The sequence below is a fragment of the Pteronotus mesoamericanus genome, unplaced genomic scaffold, assembly GCF_021234165.1.
Source record: "Pteronotus mesoamericanus isolate MK-2021 breed Mesoamerican mustached bat unplaced genomic scaffold, CSHL_Meso_final contig_44, whole genome shotgun sequence".
NCBI classification, from domain to species: Eukaryota; Metazoa; Chordata; class Mammalia; order Chiroptera; family Mormoopidae; genus Pteronotus; species Pteronotus mesoamericanus.
The window spans coordinates 4,414,062-4,428,633 of NW_026555166.1; the positions used below are offsets into that span (position 1 = coordinate 4,414,062).

The 14,572-nt window shown below is 38.4% G+C and overlaps 1 protein-coding gene across 1 annotated transcript; it reads right to left on the bottom strand.

Moving 5' to 3' along the window:
- Positions 1 to 1,843: 1,843 nt before the first annotated feature.
- On the bottom strand, positions 1,844 to 2,935 carry LOC129073987 (alpha-N-acetylgalactosaminide alpha-2,6-sialyltransferase 2-like). Its single transcript, XM_054577691.1, has one exon. It carries the CDS (start codon positions 2,933 to 2,935, stop codon positions 1,844 to 1,846), a length of 1,092 nt encoding a protein of 363 aa, XP_054433666.1.
- Between the last annotated feature and the right edge of the window lie 11,637 nt (positions 2,936 to 14,572).

The window sequence follows — 14,572 nt, forward strand, 5'->3', positions numbered from 1 at the left end:
CACTTTTGCCAATTATGTAACAAATGGACAGGAAAATCAGCTGGCTTTTCAAGATCAGGAAAACAAATCAAGGGGTTAGACCTACAACTTCCTTATTTCTAAAAATTGAGCTTCTACTGCTAGGCTGGAACTGTCCTGTGTACTCCATTCTGTTAAAATTCAAAAGTTATTGTAATGACTCCCTTGTGTATAACTTCTTGTACAACACTAACACAATCACATTTTGTTCATTTATCAGGTTTTTCTGCAAATTTATTAGAGTCGCAGTTTAATAGACATTACTTAGTCTTCTGATTCTAGTTGTTGAGTTCATTCATCCCTAGTGCTATGTGTTGATAAACTTTGTCTTTCAAAACCACAGAACTGAAGGCCAAATGCTGATCCTTGGTGAATTTTCCAAGACAAATACTCCCTTGGAAAGTCTCTTGTCAGCTAAATACCTGGTATAGTAGAATAGACTCTCCTAAGCTACTAGTTACCAAGACATTAAATCACAGGTCTTGGTTAAATGGGCTGTATGGTGACAATATGTTAGATGAGACTTCCTTAAACCAGTCTGGGAAACAATCACTAAAAACCCAGAAGGTGCAACTTTAATCCATCTAAAATCATTAAACTGATTATCAGCTACTTCAGTTTAAATTAATTGAACTTATGACTTGACCTAAGGTTCATTACCCACCCATTAATGTTTTGTTTTGTTTTGTAATAAGATCATAATAAATCTGTAATAGAATTTACTTTCATGGTAGGCAATCTTCAGATTTATTGACACCTCCATTAAACACCAGAAACCACACCTGATTCTTTTGTTCATTTTTGGGGTTTTTTTTCAATTACAGTTTATATTCAATATTATTCTGTAATAGTTTTAGATTTACAGCACTTTATAGAGTGGTCCCCCAATATTTCAACTATCCACCTGGCGCCATATATAGTTATTACAATACTATTGAGTATATTCCTTATGCTGTAATTTATATCTCTGTAACTATCAATTGTACTTCTCAATCCCCTCATCTTTTCACCCAGTCCCCCAAATTCCCTCCCCTGCCAACCCTTGGTCTACCTTACCAGATTCTTGAATTCTGAGTGATTTTCACACTTCACCTTGTATTTTATATGTTTTATCTACATCCCTAATGTAAAAAGAAAAAAAAAATCACTTGTCATTCATGTAATTATTTAACCTCAAATTATATTATCTTTTCTGCTTCATTTTGTGCTCCCACTTTAACAGACCAGAAGGCTCCACTCCCCATGGGGCAGAAGCAAATTGATCAGAGAATTAACATCTTACAGAAATATTCTTAAGACTTATCATTAAACAACTGAAGCCTTGATTTGCAGTGTTTTGTGAAATCTTTACATAGCCAACAGGAGATGTGGGGATAGACATTGCACATTTGCCTGTACTACTGCTTGATCTTGTCAAGTGATAGGTCTGGAATGGCTGGACTGACATTCCTAAAATATCACAATACCAAATGCTGGCCTCAGGATGCTAAACTCTGAGGTATGCCTGCCTCTGCTAGTGAAGGGTATATTTTACCTCCTTGGGAGTGTTATTGCTCATTTTAGAACAAATCCAGCAAAGCAGTCTCTTTTTCCTTGGCTAAATTTGGAATGTCTATGTAAGATCCAGAGGGGAGTTGTCTTGGAAGAGTCAGATGCAAGATCCATTGTATCATATTGGTAAGAGTTGTGAATCTACATTCCATATACCCCTTTGGGAAGAGGGGTAAGATAGAGGGGAGATGGTTTAAAAATAAATAAATAAAGGGAAAACGTTTCAGCCACTAAGATGATGAGAGCTTTGGCTTTGCAAGGAGAAGCGAAGGTCTCAGGGAGGTTGTGGTCCGCGCTGGTACAGCTGTATGATGCCAGCCTGGTGCAAGTCTTTCCACAGAGTGGCCTCAAGATGTAGATCATGGTTTATATAAAATATCAGTGGCTTCCTTTTTTTGTCAAAATAGTGGTCAGAAAATTTCTGGTAGTTTCCTGTGATAAATCCATAGGCACTAACCTGGTCACAGCTATGCAAAGCCGTCAGCAGGACGAGGGCCCCAGTACTAGGCATATATATGTCTTTGGCACCTTTGTTAATAAAGCTTGAATTCAAAAACCTCTCTGTCAGGTAGTGGATGAAATTTGGATGTAGTAGCTTGAATTTATCTGTGGGGGCATCTGGTCCAAAATAGGCCTGAGGCATGTCCCCTTTGTCTAGACCCTCGGGGACAGGCACACCCAAAATAGCTGATCGCAGCATCACATAGTCGCGGATGCTTGAAGGGATGAAGATATAGCGCACGTCTTGTCCTTTTGGCACAGAGAGGAAGCCCAGGTTCCTGTAGTTGACGAGGGAGTTCTTCATCGTGTTCACTGTGAAGCCGTAGAAGGAGGTCTTGGTGCCCACGTCCTTCTCGAAGCCTCTGATCACAGCACCATTGAGTCTGAAGACGTAGTCGTGGGCGTCGATGTGCCGGCCCTGGCGGGAGCCCCTCAAGATGCCCCCGTTGGCAACCACGGCACACCGAACGCAGGGCGGCCGGGGCTCCGGGGGCGCCGCGAACAGCTCCGCGCTCTCCGTGCGGTTCAGAAGGCGCAGGGTGGAGGCGATGGTTTGCTGGGAGAGGCCGCGCCAGCCGTAGGGGCCTCGGAGCTGGCTCAGGCCAGCCCAGAGCTCCGGGGTGAGGAGGCCGCCCCACAGTAGCACCGGGGTGGAGAGATCGAAGAGCTTCTGGAAGCGCGGGTGCTGCTGCAGAGCGACGGCCACAGGGCGCGTGCAGGCCCCGTGCATCAAGGGCTCCGAGCTCCGACTTCCCCAACCTCCGGAGAACCAGCACAAGAGGAACCCCGTGCTGGCGGCCGCGAGCGCGAGCGCGAGCAGCGGCCAGGGCCTGAGCAAGTACCTGCGGCCTACCGCGGGGCCCATGCTGGGGCACCCCGCAGGGGCCGGCCCGCCGCCGCCACTGCCCCCGCCGCCGCCACTGCCCCCGCCCCCGCCCCCGCCCCCGCCTGGCCCCGCCTACCCTCCGTCACAATCCAGTTTTTGCTTACTTTAGTGAGCAAGGTAAATACAGCAGAGAAAACAGAACCTCAGTGATGTTAATATTTGCCCCGTGTGTCAGGAGTTATTACCTCGCCCCATGTCTCTCTCTGGGATCCGTATTAATTTTCTTTCTCCAAACTTATGTACTCAGGGTGCCGCATAGCCATTTACTGGGAAAGTGATGCACACGCTTATTCTGTAATAATAATAATAATTATTATTATTCCTTCAGCCTTACCTAAATGTTAAAATCTATGCAAGAACATTTGCAAATTTTGCCTTTTTTCTATTACGGATTGACTTTGCTATTCCCCATTGTTGTTTACAAAGTGCAGATTTTAAAAAAGAAATGGAAATGTTGGAACTCCTTTGTATTTCTGATTAAATCTATTCCATATAAAAAGGCAATTGATTTGTATCTTATTTAGAAAATGTACAGATATGGGAAGAGATAGCATGCAGCAGTCTCCCACTTTAATAAATTATCCATATTAACAATTCAAAAATATTTTTCATATCTTATCTGCCTTAAGTAATATTTTAAATCATTTGTGAGAATCTTTGAGAAACTTAAACACGAAGAATAATTTTAATTTACTTTTTCTGTTGTTGAGTATATTGTTCACCACAACTTTTGAGAAAACAAAAGAACAGTAGATGAATATCTCCATCTAGAGCCTGTTTAGGAAAAATGTAATTGCTAAAAAGAAGTCATTCTGTATTCTAATGGGGGCTGCACTGCAACAACTCATCAATGTGTCAGGAGAAAACATCAAGGATGTGACTAACCTGTTTGGAACGGACACTGTGTGACCAGGTTTATATCCCCCAGGATGCTGGTTTAGTTTCTATTCATGTGTTCTGAGATTGCTGGGCACAAAGTAATCCAGAGCTTTATAGAGCAAATGAACCAAATGGAGCTCTAATGTCTCTCTGTGCCTGCCATCCCTGCATAGGCAGTAAATGAAGAATTTGGAGTTTGTGTGGTAAATTCCGTCATAAAAATAAGCAAAAGGTGAGTGGGAAAGAACAGAAGTGGCACGTAAGCCAGATGTGGCAGTTCAAGGAGAGTCTCCTGAATACACTGAATACACTGATGTAGGAATTAAAACATAAAAGGGTAATTTTCATGTTTAATGGTAATTTTATTTAATTTGTCTTGGTATGCATCTTTAAACTTTAGTTGTAAATATTCACAGTCAGCCTTATTCTATCTCTTCCTGCATCTTAACCTATCAACGATTCATTTCCTATTCCTTTTTCTAATTTTTACTTTTTTCCCCCATTTCTATTAGCACCTTTTCCTTGGCTTTTGACTCATTCTTCTTTTACTTGCTTGATTTGTCAGTCTTTTTTTGACATTGTTCACTACTCTTGTATCCCAGAAAATTTCTCTTCCCATGGTCCCCACAGCACTACACTATGACAGGTGCTGTTAATGTTCTATCCATAGTTCTTAAGAACTTGACATTTCCATGCATGATAGCCCAGACTCTCTACCACCAACACCAGATACTCCTTTGCCTGATGGGTCTCTGACAAATGGAACCTCCTCAATGATCATGTGACAGGCCAGCAGTGTCAGGGAATTGATGAGCCCTGAGGACCACGCCTAACCAATGACTAACAAAAATTGTTGTACAGGTGCTTTAGCTCCTTCACCCCAGAAGCAAGACAATTTTACAACACATATCTATACTTGATCTCAGAGGTCTACAGTGAAGTTAAGCGTCAATTGCTCACAACTGTAACTTGCTCCATAAAGCAAACTGTACTGGTTTTCTTCTCTTCCCTGTCTCACCTCTTCACTAATCTACTTATACTTCCTAGGATCATTCCAAATAAATTTCCTGAACTCAAAACTTGTCTTGGGGTTTTAACAAAGACAAAATTTTAATTCCCCAATTACTTTTTCGGATTTTTCTTTTCAGCAGTTTTTTCCTCTCACTGAGACTCTTTAAATATTGGGGATTCTCAAGGTTCTCAAGGTAGAGCTTATCTACATTCCTGTTTTCATTTACTGTCTATAGGTTGACTCTCATATCAATTTCTCTAGCTCTAGTATAACTTTAAATGATCTAACTTCACTAGGCTGTTTCTGTCTCATACAAAATTGTTAACTCTTTGAAGATCTGTCTATCATTTTTTATTTTACTTTAAAACTTTAAAATAGTATTTGATATGCCATGTATATTGAATAAATGATATTTGAATTGATTAGAAAAAGAAAGTACAGAAAAAAAAGTCAATTTATTTCGTACAGGCCAGTAATAGAATCATTCTGTGCCTATAAAGTGACAAAAGAAAATCTGCCTGGTCAATTCATATAAAATATTCAAATTTTTAAAGAAGAAAAAAATTCTACCTTTTTGGAGCACAATACCCTATATAGCCAGCTAACTAACTGAACTTCATGTTCTAACAGAATCTGTTGATAAATTCAATAATCTATTAAGGGCTGAGTATCAGTATTTAATATTTGTAGCTTTTATCCTTTCAGTTAATCAAATATTCAAAAACTACTTTGCTCAACTGAATCCAATTTGTCCAGTTTTTAGAAGATCTGTTAACCACTAGGAACTATATTTCTTTTGTTTAAAAAAAATGAGAGGGCCAGCAAGACCTCTTCTTTCCATTTAAAAAATGGAAAGCTGTCAGATAGAGTACCCAGATCTACTGTTGACAATAAACTGTTTGCTTAGTACCAATAAAGTATTTCATGAATAAAAACTAAGAATGTGTTCAAGAAATGTGGTCAAGGCACATTTTTGCTATGAATCCTTTAAAGATTCATCCTATAGAATAGCAGAATATTCGTGTTAATCACAACTTAAATTGACTGCCTATTCCATAGGTGAAGAAGCTGAGATCTAGAGATACAAAGTAACTTTTTCTAGACTGCGGCAGAAGCGGGTGCACTGAAACCAAGGCACCACCTCATGGTTTATATCCAGGCTTTCCCCCACCCCATTTGTATATTGCTTCAAAACTGCAATGTCAAAGAAATATTTAATGGCTTTGCAATTGCTTGAACTTATGGGGACAAAATTTGCTAGAATTAGTTAAAAAAAAAAATCAGACCTGGAAGAAAACCTAATGTTTATTAAGCACGACTGTTTTTCCTAATAAATATGTCCACTGTATAATATCTAAAAAGTAGTTTTCAATGACTTAGATTCCAGTGTAACATGCAAAAAGTTTGGGATCATCACTTCTATTTTTATAAGAAAAAAAAAAGCTGAACAAACTGAAAATCCACAACTCTTCTTAAATCCATCAGAGTACTAAAGTGACAGGGCATATCACTGACCTGAAAAGTGGAGAGACAGGCAAATACTGATAATCATAGCTTGCCAGGAGCAAAGGCTGCTGCTGGAGCCTGTTAGGAACACTTAAACGGTGATTACATAATTGCTAAAGATGAAGCATTGACTAACTTGAGGGATAAAAACTCTTGGGGCCCAACTATAAATTTTACCTCCAAGAGCTCCACAAAGTTCTCACTGTAAAGATCAGAGAAAAAAATCATTCATGTTCCTGACAGAGGAAGTGGGAAAGTAACAATTTTTAAATAAGCTCAGAATACTCCGTTCTTTTTAACAGCCCTCCGTCATCAAAGGAAACTACTTTACCAGAGCCTAACCAACTAGGGTTTACTAGAGCCTAACTGACCTGGAGGAAGGGATTTACCTAACTCCAGCCACTCTAGTGTTTGTGTCTCACCTAAGGGGAGATGGGTAAGCTGTGAAGCAGGGGACACAGGTTCATGAAAAGACTGAGACCTAATCATATACAGAAAAAATATTTCCCCTCCTCTATATCTTACAAGTACACCAATAGTTCTCCTGTCTTAACAAGAGATAGCTGAAAGAAGGGCAAGGATCAGATTCTATTTAAGAAGGAGCCTCTAGAGAAACCAAGGACAATAGGGAAAACAAAAACAAGAACACCTTAAAGGAAAGTGTAGCTGCTGACACCACAGCTAGAGCCAACAGTAAACACAGCTTTGCTCCTAGCCAGATAAGCATTCTCAAACAATTGGCCTAGTTCCATTTACCTAGTACATTATGTCTGACTTTCAACAGAGACTTACAAGGCATGCTAAGAAATAAAAATACAATCTGAAGAGACAAAGCATGAAAACTGGATTCAGATATGGCAGAGACTTTGGAATCATCAGACCAGGAATTTGAAATAACTATATTTAATATGCAAAATTGCTCTCATGGAAAAAGTGGATAATATACAAGGACAGATGGGTAATGCAAACAGAAAGATGGAAACTCTAAGAAAAAGTCAAAAGGAAATGCTAGAAATTAAAAACACTGCAACAGAAATGAAGAATGTGTTCAGTGGGCTCACCAGTAGACTAAATGACCAAGAAAAGAATGAGTAAGCTTGAATATATGTCAACAGAAACTTCCCAAACTAAATAGCAAAGAGAAAAAAGAATAAGGAGAATGGAACAAAGTAGCCGAGAACTGTGGGATAATTACAAATAAGGTGTAGTATTCAAGTAATGGGAATACCAGAAAAAATGACAGTTTAGAAGAAATAATAGCTACAGTTATAATAGATGAGAGTTTTTCAAAAATGATGACAAATACCAATTCACAGGTCCAGAAAGCTCAGAGATCAAGAAAAATAAATGCTACAAAATCTGTAACAGACATACTATATTCCAAATACATTAAAGAAAATCTTGAAGGAAACTGGGGCTGGGAGGGGAGGAAGCAACCATACCTATAAAAGAACGTAGGTCAGAATTTCAGTGGACTGTGAAACCATACCAGCAAGACGAGGGTGAAGTGAAACATTTAAAATACTGAAAGAAAGAAAAAAAACTATAATTCTGTATCCATTGAAATGACTCTTTAACAGTGAAGAAAAAATGAGACTTTCTCAGACCCCCCCTCCAAAAAAAAGGAGAGAGAATTTTTGCCAGCAGTCCTGCCTTGCAGAAATGTTAAAAGAAGTTCTTCAAAAAGAAGAATTATATACCTCAAAAACGCCAATCTGCCTAAGGAAAGGAAAAACACTGGAAAAAAGAATAGGTGAAGGTAAAATAAAAAACTGATTTTTTTTCTTATTTTCAATTGATATAACAGATAACAGTTTGTTGAAAATAATAATAGCAATAAGGTATTGGCTAATTATAACTTATGGATAAGTGAAATGGGTACAACAATTCAATAAGGACCAGGAGGGAGGAATTGAAAATTTCCTGCTAGAAGGTACTCAATGCATGTACTACCAACGAAGTGGTACAGGGTTATTTGCAAGTGGACTAAGATTAGTTGAAAATTTATATTTCAAGCTTTAGAGCAAACACCAAGACAATTATAAAAACAAATGTAATTGATATGCTAAGAGAAGAAAGGGGAATCATATAAAATTCTCACTTAAAACCAAAAATAAAAAAGAGTGAATAACATAAAGAAACAATGAACAAAGATAATGAATAGATAACTATTACAAACATGGTAGATATTGGTCCAACTGTATCAATAATCATTTTATTTTTCACTTGTATAATTTTATTTATTTTTAACTCTATTTTTTATTTTTTTATTTTTTTTATTGTTTATGCTATTGCAATTTTCCTCCCTTTGTTCCTGTACCCCCAGCCCTCCTTTCCCACAGTCAATATCCACACCATGGTTCCTGGGCATGGGTTATGCATATATGTTCTTTGTCTAATCCCTTCATCTTTATTCAACCAGTCCTGGTCTCCCCCCTCAATACCATGGCATAGGTATTATAATAGGAGTTGCGTTGAATCTGTGGACTGCTTTGGGTAGTATGGCTATTTTAATGATGTTAATTATTCCACTTCATGAACAGGGTATATTCTCCTTTGTATTTGTATCTGCCTCAATTTCTTTCTTCAGTGTCCTATAGTTTCCTGAATACAAGTCTTTTTGCTACTTGGTTATATTTATTCTTCGGTACCCCATTTTCTTTTGTTGTTGCAAATGGGGTTGTTTTCTTTGTTTCCTTCTCTGTTAGTTCATTATTGATGTATAGAAATGTCATCCATTTCTGAACATTGATTTTGTATCCTGTTCTTTGCCAAATTCACTTACTACGTTGAGTAGATTTTTGGTGGAGTTTATACGGTTTTCTATGTACTCTATCATGCCATCTGCAAAAAAATGACAGTGTTACTTCCTCCTTTCCGATTTGGATGCCTTTTATTTCTTCATCATGTCTGATTGCTGTGGCTAGGACTTCCAGTACTATGTTGAATAAGAGTGGTGAAAGCAGGTATCCCTGTCTTGCTCCTGATCTTAGAGGAAACGCTTTTTCATATAGAGCCTTTATTATGGTGAAGTATGATCCCTCTATTTTCACTTTGCTGAGTGTTTTTATCATAAGTGGGTACTGAATTTTATCAAATGCTTTTTCTGCATCTACTGATATAATCATGTGATTTTTATCTTTTATTTTGTTTTCTGCAATTTTTCACATTTATTGATTTGTGCATATTGTACCAACCTTGCATCCCAGGGGTAAATCCTACTTGATCATGGTGTATGATCTTTTTAATGTATTGCTGGATCCAGTTTGCTAGTTTCTGTTGAGGACTTTAGCATCAGTGTTTATCAGGGATATTGACCTATAGTTTTCTTTCTTTGTTGTGTCTTTCTATGGTTTTACAGTTAGGATAATACTAGTCTCATAGAAAGAGTTTGGGAGCCTTCCCACCTCTTGAATCTTTTGGAATAGTTTGAGAATGGTCAGTGTTGCTTCTTTGAATGATTGGTAAAATATGCTTGTGACACCATCTGGTCCAGGACTTTTCTTTGCTGGGAGTTTTTTTAATTACTGCTTCAATTTTATTAGTTTTTGTTAGTCTATTCAGGTGTTCTGCTTCTTCCTGATTCATTCTTAGGAGGTTGTATGATTCTAGAAATGTATCCATTTCAAAATACACAGTTTGTCCAATTTCTTGGCATATAGTTGTTCATAGTATTTTCTTACAGTCCTTTGTATTTCTGTGGTATCCATTGTTATTTCCCTTCTTTAATGTTTTTATTTTATTAATTTGGGTCCTCTCTCTTTTTGTCTTGAGTCTGGTTAAAGATTCATCAATTTCATTTATCTTTTCAAAGAACCAGCTCCTGGATTCATTGATGTTTTGAATTGTTTTTTCAGTTGCTGTGTCATTTATTTCTGCTCTGACCTGGGTTATTTCCATCCTTATACTCCCTTTGGGCTGTGTTTGTTGTTTTTTTTCAAGTTTTTTTTTAAGTGTAGGATTAGATTTTTCATTTGAAATCTTTCTCTTTTCTTGAGGTATGCCTGTAATGCTATAAACTTTCCCCTCAGGACTGCTTTTATTGTGTCCCATAGGTTTTGTGTGTTGATTTTCATTTGTTTCCAGGTACTTTTTGATTTATTACATGATCTCATTGATGACCTATTCATTATTTAATAACATGCTATTTAGTCTCCATGTTTTTTAATGATTTTGAGGGTTTTTTACTGAGGTTAATTTCTAGTTTCATATTGTTGTGATCCAAGAAAATGCTTGATGTGATTCAATGTTCTTGAATTTGCTAAGACTTCTTTTGGGTCCTACTATGTGGTCTATCTTTGAGAATGATCCATGCGATTTGAAAGTGTATTCTGATGGTTTTGGATGAAGTGTTCTGTAAATATCAATTAAATCTATTTGATCTAGTTTTTAATTTGAGGTCACTCTATCTTTGTTGATTTTTTTTGTCTGGAAGATCTATCCAATGGTGACCAAGGGTGGTAAAATTGCCTATAATGACTGTATTGCTGTTGATCTCTTCCTCAAAGACCACCAAGAATTTCTGTATATATTTAGGTGCTCTTATACTTGATACATGTATGTTTAGGAGGGTTATATCCTCTTTTTGAATTGATCCTTTTAATATTTGCAGTGACCTTGTTTGTCTCTTTTTAAGGCCCTTGTTTTGAGTCTATTTTATCAAATATGAGTATTGCTACCCAGCTTTTTTTCATCTCCATTTGCATGGAATATTTTTCTCATCCCTTCACTTGTAGCCTCTGTAAATCTTTTGTTCTGAAGTGAGTCTCTTGTAGATAGCATATATATGGGTCATGCTATTGATTAAGCTACCCTGTGTCTTTTGATTGGAGCATTTAATCTATTTACTTTAAGATTACTATTGATAGGTACTTGTTCATTGCCACTTTATTCCTTTATACTTCTGTACTTCTCTTTATTACTTCCTAAAGCAGTCCCTTTATCATCTCTTGCAGTGCTAGTTTGGTGCTAATGAACTCCTTTATGTAGGGCAGCAGGGTACCATGTCCCAGACAGAGTCCCCCCGAGTTGCCACAGATGGAGGAAAATAAAATAAGTCTCCAGACACTCTCAGTCTGCCAGGAAAAGGGGATGGTGATTCCCTCTAGTGGAGAATGCCCTGAGCTCTTCTCTTGAAGTAGCTTTTATTGAGAATGATATACACGGGGGTATACAGCAAGCATGCAAAGCTCATCAATCAATGCAAAAGGCTATGCTTACAGAAAACACATAGAGATCATAGATAACAACTGAAGAAACACAGAGATTTGCGTCAGCTCAGGATCTGGTAGACAGGGTGGCACCCATTTGGCCCTGAAACCTGGAAAACTGATCACATTCTATGCTTGACCCCAAACATCAGTACTCATTAACTCGATCATTCTTAGCAAAGTAATGCATTTCTTTTCCAGGCCTAATTGTCCCCAAGAACTGCCTGATCCAGTTGACAGCTGTACCTGCCTCTAGTATTGTTTCAAGCCTGAGCCAGGTGGGTGGAGCAGAGCAGCCAAGAGATAAAGAGACTTCTTTTGGATAGAATGAGGACTCCAGCCATGACAAAGCCAAGGGGTGAGGGTCTTTTTCCCCTTCTCTGTGTACCCCAAGTCCTTCCCTGATGGCCCTCATGTGCCTGTGTCAGTCTTAGGTTGATCCTGGCATCAAGGGGTCTTACCTGTCATTAACTAACCAGCCATCTTACGGGGCCAAGCAGGGGTGCAACACTGCCAGGGCAACAGGTTTTATCTCCTCATTGGTCTATTTTCCCAAGGCCTCCATGCTCAGCTCCAGCCTTGGAGCCCTCTCATGTGTCCGCTAGGCTACATACAGTCCACGAAACCAGGTGGGACGGTTCCCAGCACCTTTAGCCTTTTCTTTTTTGTCTGTAAGCTCTTTATCTTGCTTTCAGCTTTAATTGAGAGACTTGCTATATAGAGTAGTACTGGTTGCATATCCTTGCTTTTCATTACTTTAAGTACTTAATGCCGATCCCTTCTGTCCTAAAGTATTTCTGTTGAGAATTCAACTGACAGTGTTATTGGAGCTCCCTTGTAATAACTGCCTGTTTCTCTCTTGCTATCTTTAAAATTCTCTCTTTGTCTTTAAATTTTGCAATTTTAATTATGATATATCTTGTTGTCAGTCTCTCTGGGTTCCTCTTGATTGGGATTCTCTGTGCTTCCTGAACATATGTGACTTTTTCCTGAAGTTTTCTGTCATTATTTCTTCAAACAGGTTTTCTATCCCTTGCTCACTTTCTTCTCCTTGTGGTATCCCTATTATGTGGATATTGTTATGTTTCATGTTTTCCCTAAGTTCCCTTTGAACCATCTTTTTTCTTTGTAGCCTTTTTTCTTTTTGTTGCTCTGATTGGGTGTTTTTTTTCTACCTTTTCTTCCAAATTACTGATTCTATCCTTTGCTTTATCTAGCCTGCTTTTAATTTCTTCTAGTGTATTCTTCATTTCAGATATTGCAATCTTCATTTCCAACTGGTTCTTATTCAAGTTTTCTATGTCCTTTTTCATGTTGATGTACTTCCCACTAAGTTCCTGGTAGTTCTCACTATGTTCCTTGAGCATCCTTATAACCATTATTTTGAACTCTATGTTTGATCAATTTCTTGCTTCAATTCCAATTACCTCTTTTTCTGAGGATTCTTTTCTTTCATTTGGGGGTTGTTTCTTTGTCTCCTTATTTTAGCTGATTCTTTTTATTTGTTCCTACATATTAGATAGATCTGCTTTGACTCTCAGTCTTCATGTGGTGGTTTGTGTGGTAAGAGTCCTGTGGGACTCTGAGGTGTAGTCTCTTTGATCTCCTGAACTGGATGCTCTAGGATTGCCCCTTGTGCATTTTATGTGGGCTCTCCTATTGTATTTGGGTCCTTATTGTTGGCCTATTCATTGGTGGGTTCTCCCCTCCATTTGGCTGCCTGAGAGGCTCAACTCCCAACATGTCTTATACACCGCCTACTGGAGCCAACAGAATGACCTAGAAAACCAAAGCCACACAAACGAAAAAACAAAACAAAACAACCACAGTAAAATCAACCATAAAAGAACAATGAATAATAAAAGTGGAAAGAGAAATAGAATATTATAAGAAAAACAAGAATATGATAAAACCAAAGAAAAGGAAAATAATTATGAGAAGATAGAGGAAAAAAAAACCAACAATAAGGAAGGAACAGAAACAGGGAATTGCTGCAAAAGAAAAAGAAAAGGAAAAAAATAAAATTTAAAAAAACAAGAGAAGGAAGGAGGAAGGAGGAAAATATAGTAAGAAAAGAGAAGTGTAAAATATAATATTTGAGAGAAAAAAATTTAATTGAGAAAAATAAAAAATGATATAAAGCCACATGAAAGAAAAAATAAAAATAATGAAAAATAACAAAGTAGAATTTGTCTCAGCAGAGTTTCAAGCTTGTCTGCTGGGTTCTTCCTCTGGATACAACTCTAATGTTGTCTAAAACTGATACAAGCCAATGTCAGATGCTGCCCAGTCTAGCTCTAGGTAGTCTGTTCAAAGCTACATGTCATCCATAGTTGGTGGCTGTCTCATTCAGGCTTGGCTGCATCCGGGATGGGCCTTGCTGCTCTGAAAGTCTGGCTTTTTATCAGCACAGAGGTCAGGGGTGGGTCAACTATCAACCAAAAGCACTGCCAGAACTGCCTCCACCTGCCTCTGCCTAGGTTCCTGCTGTTAGTCTTAGTCTAGCTGCTGACCCATCTGTCTCTGAGAGAGCTTCTGGTGGAATTGGGAAGATAGGACCCCTAGATCTTCTGTGGGAAGTGCCTTTCAGACTTCAGGGAAGATGGTGGCTATGTTCCCCTGTGTCCACACCACACATCTGAATCTGCCCCAGATTATTTCCCTGCACTTGGCAGGGAGAAACCTCTAGTAAGATAACGGGAGGGACCTCCAGAGCCCAGAGTTTGGGTCTGCTGGAAAATGGGAGGGTTTTCCTAGGCTATTCCATGAGAGGGATGCACCAGTCTGGTTCCTGGGAAGTATATGGAATGGCCATGCTCTAAACCCAGTCTCTAACACCTCTGAGTCTGCCTATGTTACTGTATCCTTGGCAGGGGGTAAGATGCAAGTTGCCGAAAAGTCAGAAAGAAAGAAAAAAATTTTAAATAAACAAATTTTAAAAATGTATGTAAGTTGGGGTGAGCAGGATTCAGAAGGTGGGGTCAGCAAGCAGTTTCCTGCAAGGTAGGG

Excerpts from the sequence above, each read along its gene's own strand:
- LOC129073987 (XM_054577691.1), bottom strand. The coding sequence starts at position 2,935 with ATGGGCCCCGCGGTAGGCCGCAGGTACTTGCTCAGGCCCTGGCCGCTG.